The sequence below is a fragment of the Tursiops truncatus genome, chromosome 7, assembly GCF_011762595.2.
Source record: "Tursiops truncatus isolate mTurTru1 chromosome 7, mTurTru1.mat.Y, whole genome shotgun sequence".
In the NCBI taxonomy this organism is placed as follows: domain Eukaryota; kingdom Metazoa; phylum Chordata; class Mammalia; order Artiodactyla; family Delphinidae; genus Tursiops; species Tursiops truncatus.
The window spans coordinates 62,969,487-62,979,262 of NC_047040.1; the positions used below are offsets into that span (position 1 = coordinate 62,969,487).

General features: G+C 39.6%; 1 protein-coding gene across 1 annotated transcript; it reads right to left on the reverse strand.

The window, feature by feature from the left end:
• Window positions 1-803: 803 nt before the first annotated feature.
• G6PC2 (glucose-6-phosphatase catalytic subunit 2) lies at window positions 804-8,991 on the reverse strand. The gene is made up of 5 exons (XM_004323529.4): window positions 8,354-8,991; window positions 7,671-7,780; window positions 5,165-5,276; window positions 3,029-3,144; window positions 804-2,235 (listed from the first exon to the last, which is right to left on the reverse strand). The coding sequence occupies exons 1-5, from the start codon at window positions 8,569-8,571 to the stop codon at window positions 1,724-1,726; spliced, it is 1,068 nt and encodes a 355-aa protein (XP_004323577.1). The 5' UTR covers window positions 8,572-8,991; the 3' UTR covers window positions 804-1,723.
• Between the last annotated feature and the right edge of the window lie 785 nt (window positions 8,992-9,776).

A 9,776-nucleotide genomic window follows, 5' to 3' on the forward strand; every position in this document is an offset into this window, starting at 1 on the left:
GGACATTATGAAAATATGGTTATAGTTACAGTTAAGTCAAATAAGCTCAATTCCACTTAGTTTTGGCAAATAAATTGGAAGCAGAAGAGTCTTTTCCATCATTATTAAAGGCAGGCATTTTCGCCAAGGCTGTGAGAAGCTCTTCTTCTTGCTGCCTAAGCGGTTTCTTTCTTTTTTTTAATTTATTTTATTATTTATTTATTTATTTATTTATTTTTGGCTGCATTGGGTCCTCGTTGCTGCGTGTGGACTTTCTCTAGTCGTGGCGAGCGGGGGCCACTCTTCATTGCCGTGCGCGTGCTTCTTGTTGCAGTGGCTTCTCTTGTCGCTCAGCACGGGCTCTAGGCACGCGGACTTCAGTAGTTGTGGCACAGGGGCTCAGTTGTTGTGGCTCGCGGGTTCTAGAGCACAGGCTCAGTAGTTGTGGCGCACGGGATTTGTTACTCTGTGGCACGTGGGATCTTCCCGGACCAGGAGTCGAACCCGTGACCCCTGCATTGGCAGGTGGATTCTTAACCAGTGCGCTGCCAGGGAATTCCCTAGTTATCAACTTAAAGTCCAGAATTACTAGGTCCAATGAGGGGAAAAAAACTTTACTGAAAAATTTTTAGTATATTAATATTCCATCAATAATAATTTTCTGAAATAAAGCTGTGGCTTTTCATCACAGTTCAGTACACACAGAACCAAGCTAATAGATATAAGCATTTCATAGTTTTCCTGGCTTAGAGCATGACCTTAAGAAAGGCACTTGATTTCCCTGGTTTTGAAAGATTAGCTCCTAAAAATAAAGTATAAGGATGTCATAGTGAAGAGATAACCCTTTGGGGGGTAAATAATGTTCTAAGCCGAACATCTTCAGCAGAATTTATTAAAATATTGGAAAGCACTACCATAAAACAGAGACCAGGAGTTAAGCAGAGATTCAAGTCCAGACAGTAACCTGGCCTGTTTCCTTTCCTGTGGATATGTAACCATAACTAGAGCTACTGCTGGCCCCATCAAGACCCTGCTTGCATGGTCTAAGTCAAACAGCATATGGTATTTTAATGTCATTTCTGAAAAAATAGCTGATTTACATGGCAAACATCATAGAACCTATGTAAAAGCATTCATTCTTACAGATTTTTACCTCTTGAAGAAACAAAACATGGTGTCATGGAAATACATGTCAGAAGATTGGGTTCTAATTCCTGTTCTGACGGTGGTGTGATAACGGTGAGTTCTTTCACCTGAATAAACCTCTATTTCCTTATCTGAACACTGAGGGGATCAGGTTTGATTGCCGTTAAAATGCCCACAGGAGCCAGAAGCAGCCTGACTTTAAGATATGCTGGGGGGCCTGTAGGGTACTGAAAACTGTGACAGCCTGCAAAGAGCACGTCTCCTACTGGGGGCAGTCAGCAACAGTGGATTGTCTCCAGGTGGGAATGCAGGCCCTGTGTTACCATATTGTCAGATTTTTTGGGAAAATACAGAAATTCAGGTTTTTGTGTCAAATATCCTGGTTTTAAATGTTGGCAACTAATCTAAAATAGGAAAAAAAAAAAAAGACCACCCCGAAGGCCAAACTAATCATACATGTGAATGGATTGGGTCCTATGGCCGCCATTTTGTGACCTCCGAATGGAAGCTTCCAGTCTCTCCCTGCCCTATGGTCTCACTGGAGGATGGAGGAGGAGGGTCACCCTGGGGCCACACGGCACTAACCCTCCGCACAACTCTAATTAATCTTTTTTTCACTTGGTTTCATTAACATATGAATACAGTAGGGAATCAGGGCAACCACAGTCAGTGGGATGGACGCACTTTTACAGAAAGACAGCATGTAAAATAAATACTCCGTGTGAGTCGGGATCTTGACGAAATGGTAGAGCTGCAGTGTGGTCAACGAGGCCAGGGTGCAGAGCAGCCGGAAGCTCAGCCTATAGCCGTTTTCCCCTCTGCAGCTCCTAAGGAACATCTCTGAGTTGATTGCAAAGCCCAAGCCAAAGAGGACCCCAAGGTTTCTCACGAGTCCAGCAAAAGGCGTGGTGTCAATGTGGATCCAGTCAGGGTTGGCACACCACTTCTTGGCTATGGGCACAGACCACAGCAGGTCAATGTCAAGCAGTCTGAGAAGCAGGTAAAAGCCAAGTGCAAACAGGAAGAGGAAGAGGTTGGTCTTCAAGTATGTGCTCAGGCTGGCCGTTTGGATCCTTGGAGTGTGTTCAAAGGCCTCTGCCACAAGCATGCCTGGGGATTGGAAAGAGACACTGAAGATAACTGTCTGCCTTTGAACCTCTCAGGAATTATTCCTCTCTGCATTAAAGAATTTAGCCATAGTTTTCAATGATAAAGGGCTGTAGAAACCTAGGTTCTATCCATTTTCCAAAGCCTTTTTTTAAGGCAGTAACTAAAACCACACTTGCCCCGTGTCTTTTCACCATCCACATTAGTGCAGGGGCATGGGTCAGGAGTCCAGGGCACTGAGTGACAACCACTTCACAGGCAGAGCACTGATCTAGGTGCTTGCAATTCATGTTTCAATTGCCACAGCCAATTAACGTAGAGAGCCTTCAAAAGGTACATGGGGCTGAACAGTGTAAACTCAGTCATGGTGAACGCTGCCTTGGAAATACAAAGCAGCTGCTGAATGAAGTCCACGGTCAGGTAATAATCGCTGCAGGTGTTTCAGAGAGAACGGCGTGGTGTGCAGGTTGGAAGGCCTTATTAAGTCCCCCAGACTGAGACACAAGCACGCCGTCCTAAGTGGTGGTTTAAGACTTGGACTCAGCTCTAGCCACACTTCAGAGAAGCCCATCTCATGAAGAGGTAATGGGTTTATCCTACTGAGTGAGAATGTGCCATTGTGTCCATGGAGAATTTGAGAGGTGTGTGGAACCCCTTAAGCTCCCAGGGTAGCATTAAGTATCAGTGGCTTGATAGGATTACCTGAGATTGGGGAACATTAGCAGAGAGAGTCAACATAAAACAAAGGACACTAAAGCATTCAATGACACAACTAAAGGTAAGTGATCATATTTACCACCAATTACTCCAAGAATAACTTGATGAGGAAAATGTGTTGCTATGAATACTCTGGAGATGCAGACACTGATTTGAATCAACCAAAAAAGACTCCAAAGAAATGACCAGGTGAGTCTACGATGGAAGAATAGATACAAGCATAAAAGGCAAAGAAATTGTATCATTCATAAAAATGCGGGGGGCGGGGGAAGTGACACCAGATGATCTTTCTCAGAGGAATCTTCTAGCTGTGATATAATATCATGATTCTAGAGTTTTTTCTTCCAAAAATTTTTTCTATGTACTCCATAGGATTTGAAAAGCTTTAACAGATGTTTCTACATTCATCAATGCATTAAACTTAACCAGTGCTATATCCTGAGATTTTAATAAATGCTATAAAAGGAAGCCAACTTGGCATCCTGATAATTATTTTAATGAAGTAGGGGAAATTCAAGTTTGGGGGAATTATTAATGTCCACAGCGATCAAGAATGAATTATATATACTTTTTGCTCTTTGTCATATGTGCTTCCTCTTTCCTCTCTCAGCCTCTCTTTGCTTGAAGAAAACTCACTGGAGAGGCAGCTGCCACGCTGATGGAAACACATGAGCATTCCATCAAGGGCAAGTTTTCACTGGGTTTAATTTCACAGACTCTCAAGAGTCCTGGCTCCTTGTTTCTTGACACATAGAAAATAAGGAACAGAAAAGTGACCGATGGGTTATATGTCTTGGATTAGAAGCAGCAGTGTGCAGAAAACTTATAAAAATATTTAAATCCAAGCAATGCTCATCATTTTAATAAAAAAAGAGTTAGCAATAATGAGTTCTAGGAATCCTTGAGTGTTCTGAATGATTTGTTCCTGATAATTGGACCAAACTTTGATTACTGAAAAATTATGGAATAGAGAGAAACAAGACTTTCAAAGAGAAAGTAAGCAGGAGTTATCCATATGGAAGAAGAATCAATAAGGGTGTGGTAATGTTTAGGTAAGGTGTAGGCACTCAGTACATTTTGATGGCTGAAGGAGATGTTGCAGTTATAAGAATCAAAGAGGAGTCAAGAGAATTTCTTTATAGAAGAAACAAATGATTTTCCAGGTTTGGGAATTGGAGGAGCAAATGAACTAACAGAGAAAAGGTGAGGCTTAGCTAGATTCCTACTTTGAAAAACTGTCTACGGATAGAAAATGCTAATTTCTTTAAATTACAACAACTCTCTACTGTTGTTGTTTGAGATAATGAATACCTTAAGGCATACAGGTCACAGTCTCATCAGGATAAACTTTAAAGATACCCAAATTCCTTTGGTTACTTGTTTTGTATATTACCCAATATTACTCTAAAAAGTAGAATATGAGATGGATCTTGGAAATTTTTTATTATAAATAACTTATATAATGGTGTACGTTTCAGTATTTTTTATGCAATTAACTGACAAATCTTATCTCAGGTAGCCTAATAATTTATGATTAAAGTGGTGCTCAGAATTGTTTTAATGATAAAGTATATCAGGAAAGAAAAGAAGGAAAAAGTCTAATTTCTACAAAAATTTTGAATAATCTTACAGGTCTAGGCCTTTCGGAATGTTAATCTACTAACATTAAATCTACTAACATTCAAATTTAAGTTTGTCTCTAGAATGTTTTTAATTAAAAAGGTTGCATAGTCTTTAAAGCTAGAATATGTTTTATTGACTTCAAAATCATTGGCTGTTCAAAGAAGAAAGCATAATTATACGAAAGTAACGGATACATTCAAGGGGAATGATGCTTCTCAAATGTCTAGTTAATCTTAAAGCAAGGGAATGTGCATGCAAAAATACATCATTATATAATTTTAGGTGATCTATTTGTGAGCTACCAAAGTGATTATTGTATTATGGATTATTGTATTAATGTACCCAAAGGCACATTTAGAAAGTCATTAGTCAATTAAACATATCCAACCCTATAATGTAATTGCCGTGAACTAATTAAGGTATTATCTTAAAGCAGAATCTTAATTTTCTATTCATTTTGCTATTTTGGATATGACAGAATTGAATAAGCACATTTCAATAACTAAAAATACACTAAGCTGAATTTTTCAAAAGACTTTCTGTGTTTGAAACTGTCATGTTCCAGGGCTACAGAGACTGGAGCAAAGCTGACCTGTGCAGAGTGGGGAATGACTTATCCATCCGACTGATGGTGTGGCCCAGGGCAGCTGTCACCATGACATACCAGACACATGATGAGCCCATTGCATGGCCAGATGGACTTCCTGCAACAAGAAAGTGGCAATCCATTTGAAAGGTGGTTAATAGAGTATCACTATCAGAAATGGACAATAGAATAGCACATTAGCCATGAAAATTACAAATAACTCAGAAAAAAAAGCCACAGGGCACAGGCTCTATGTAAGGTTTAGAAATAGGTAGAAATAAAGAAAACTGATCAAATTGAGCCTCAAAATACTATTTCAAAATTTTTCCCCAGGTTATTCAAGTTCATCAAAGTCCAGAAATCAAAATGTTCAAGGGTAAGTAAGAACTCAGGCAGTTGTATCAGAAAATCTGCCACATCCTTAGTCATTCTTCATATCTGATTGTTTTTAATTGATGAGAAAACTGGAGTACTTGGATTGGATCTTGAATCAGCTTATTTTCCTTGGGTTGAAAAGTCAAACATCTAAAGGCTATCATTGCTATGTCTGATTTACCAACTGACTGCTGGGTACCAACAGCTACCCCCATGCCTATCTTTTGGCTGGCCGCTGCAGAAGGAGTCTTTGTCATTAAAAGGATGAGGGAAGCTATAAAGGGGTATTAATCCTGGCAGAAGAAATCAGCAGACAGGTAGCCTTTCTATTCCCAGAATGCCTTTCCCATGTTGCTTGATCTTTTTTAAAAAATCACTTTACTTTGATGTCCTCCCTGAGTTTTTACCAAGGGGAGATTCATTCAGGTTAAACACCAGTCTCTCTCTCTTTTTTTTTTTTTCCGCGGTATGCGGGCCTCTCACTGCTGTGGCCCCTCCCGTTGCGGAGCACAGGCTCCGGACGCGCAGGCTCAGCGGCCATGGCTCACGGGCCCAGCTGCTCCGCGGCATGTGGGATCCTCCCGGACCGGGGCACGAACCCGCGTCTCCTGCATCGGCAGGCGGACCCTCAACCACTGCGCCACCAGGAAAGCCCAACACCAGTATCTGTGAAAAACACTAAGTTAAATAAAGACTAATCTATTTCTTATAGATCTGTTTCTTTCAAGTCTATTTCTTAAACAGGAATTTTCAGAGCCTTTTATATGCTTCATGACTTGTAAATCTTCAAGGAGTGAATGTAAAACGTATTATTTCTTTTCTTTTCTTTTCTTTTTTTCAGAAAATGTCTCATAAGACAGAACACATGCTGGGAAGTTCTGGGGTAAACCAAAGTACCATTTCAATTGTCTGAAAGGCTATCCATCCATCCATCCATCCATCCATTCATCCATCCATCCCACATTGCTTTCACAAAGATAAAATACACACCACCCTGACATGATGGAATGCACAGTCTATTGGAGGAGCCAGATATTAAAGAATTAACTATAATATAGTTTGATAAGTACTATAACAGATGGATGTCTACTCTTATGAGAGCAAAAAATATATTCAGAAAACTTATTAGGAACTTACACATTGACTGTATTCAGGGTTAGTCTCAGGATGTCAAATGCCAAGAATTTTAGTCTATGTAACAAATTGTGGTGAGGTACAATATAACACAGTCTTAGAAATTAAAACAACGTGTAGTTTACCTTTATATATATTTAAAAACCTTTTTAAAAATCTTAAACTCAACTCCCATAGTAAAGACTTTACACTCATACAGAATCTTACTTATAATAAAAAAGAAAATGGATCAAGAAGTCTACTTATATACTGTATACACAAGAGAAAAAAGAAATTTAAAAGAAATAATTATAAGCTTAGAGAGAATTTCTATAGGCAATAGTAATACCAGGAAGTCCTTATCTTTCTTACAGAAACTGTGTCTATTGTCTCCTCATTCATGTGATTCTCAGAAGATCTATAATAACTTTGAAAATTGCACAGCAGCAGATAAAGCTACATTTCTAGAATTTTAATATAGTTTTGGGGTAATTTGTTCTAGCTAATTGTTTTTTGTTTGTTTCAGTATCAAACCATGACATTTTTCTAAAAAACACCAACTATAAAATCATTTGGGGCTTCCCTCGTGGCGCAGTGGTTGGGAGTCCGCCTGCCGATGCAGGGGACACGGGTTCATGCCCCGGTCCGGGAAGATCCCACATGCCGCGGAGTGGCTGGGCCGGTGAGCCATGGCCGCTGAGCCTGCGCGTCTGGAGCCTGTGCTCCACAACGGGAGAGGCCACAGCAGTGAAAGGCCCGCGTACAGCAAAAAAAAAAAAAAAAAATCATTTGGGGAATATTCTCTTAATTAACCCTTTTACAAATAAAAAAAATGAAATTTTCTTACTCATAAAACTTTTGTCCTTTTCATTAGCAATTTTTGTTTATGAACTTTTAGCATCCTCATGCATGACATTTTCTTTAGTACGCTTTATGATATCGTACAGTTATTAGCTGATCATCATGCCCAATGGCTCTCTATTGGAATATCTTTAATTAACCTGCAGCTGCTATAATTGCTTACCTGGACCTGTTTCACACGTAGTGGGGAACTGTTCAAGGCATGGACTTGAGTGATTTGGGTAAATCTGAGTTTCTTGGACCCACCAGTAAGGCCGATGACCAAATAATATCCTGTATTTAAAGAAATATAAATATGCATATATATTTAAATATACAACTATTACTTAATTGGAGACCAACGATTCTCTCCTATAAAAATGAGTCAAGCAGAACATTGATGGGGAAAACTCGTGATTAAAAGACTTTGAAAGAACTTGCTTTCTGGCCTGTGTCTCAATACAGAGGATGACAGTCATTTGGAGTTTGGGCATCCTAGGTTCCAATAAAAACAGGGACATTTTTCCTCGCAGGGGAAGTCCTTGGGTGCTTAGGATACTTAGACTGGAAATATCAGAGTGGTTCCTGGAATTATCAGTGTTCATTATGATGCTGCTCGTTTAACTCACTTCTTGGTTAATCACATCATATATGTAACAGGCTTTTGGAATTTTCTTCTAAGTCAGATCAAGTATACATTTCTATGCCTTTATGTAAGTTCTATTTAGGAATAGATGTTTCAAGTTAACTGGTATGTTTGAAAGATTTTCCAAGTAAAACTATACACATCTGAAATGTGATCATTAAGACCAAGCTACAAATTTAAGAATAAGCTTTAGGAAAAATGAAACAAAACAGAAGGCTTACCATTTAAAAATAAGATTGAACCAATCCCCAACGACTGCTACCCATATCATCTTGGTTCCAACTGCCTGATTAAGTTGAAACCAAAGTGGAAAATAAATAGAAAAGATATTCCGGGGATCTCCAACATTGGACATAAAATTTAGAAAACTGTAGTAAGCTCGGTAGTCCTTCTGCAAATGCTGAATAATGAGCACTCCGTTCCTATGAAAGAAATCCATCTTGAAAGAGAGGCAATTCTACACATAGAGCAAGTGGAGCCAAAGTTCTCTGAGTCCCACTGTTTTTATATGGTACCTTCATGGCGTGTCCAGCCATTACTGCAGCATGTGATACTGACCATCTGTGGAGAGGGCATGTCTGCCCTCCTCTACTGAAAAGCTCATCTGTTTATGATTTTAACTGGTGCCAAAGAGGTGAAGTACATGCTGATCTGTGACAAGTAGAGGAGAAATTTGGGTAGAGACACAATGCATTTCTTATGCAATCTCTCTTTTGTGTGAACAGTTGGATCATGTTTGCTTGAAATTTTTTGCACAGCTCATTTCCTTCAAGGGCAGAGACATTAGCAATTTCTATGCTTGGCTAGAAGACTATGCAAATAATTACTGCATGTCAAATAGCCCTTAAAGCCATGCATTTTAATTTAAAATAGACTGTGGCCCTTTGACTATTTTATTGGGTCTTTCAGGAAAATGGATGAGTAAATATCTGGGCATGAAAAATTTATATGATACGACAGATTGTTTTCTGATTGCAGACTTTTAAATAAAAAATATTTTGAGATTTCTTTAGCAAAGAGAATAATATGATGGATATGGAACAGAGAAGGAAATACATGGAATATATGAAATCTGGAAGTAAATGTGTTGCTTTTTGACCATGAAGCCAGAAAGCAGAGCTAGAGATCACTGGGTAGTAGATCTCCTGGGTAGTGGAACCGTTAGGAATGAGGCATATTTTTATTGACTAGAAAATACACTTGAGACCACGGGAGAGTTGCTCACGTGACAGATTTCAAAGGGCTTTTGACCAATCAGGAAAATGGTTTGCTGAAAACAGAGCGTGCATTACGAGTACCTGGGAAGCACCAAAACAAACGTGTAGATTGGGAATAAACAGAAGGGCAGCTCAAAAGGAACTATGAATCCAAGTCAGAAATGAGATGCTGGATTTCAGACAGCAAAGTTTTCTCTGCGAGGATGCCTGTGAAAGCTATCAAGCCCCACCAGGTGGCGGAAGGTGGAGGTAGGTAACCTGACTTATTTTACCATTCATAGTGTTGTCTTTGCTACTCCCAGCCACTTAGGCATCTTCTTCACAGGCTGTAAGTATCACTTTGAGCTTCTCTTGGAGCCCTGCCCCATCATTTAACGGCATCTTGCTACGGGGATCCAGTGTCTACAGGTACCTCCCCAGGCTCTGT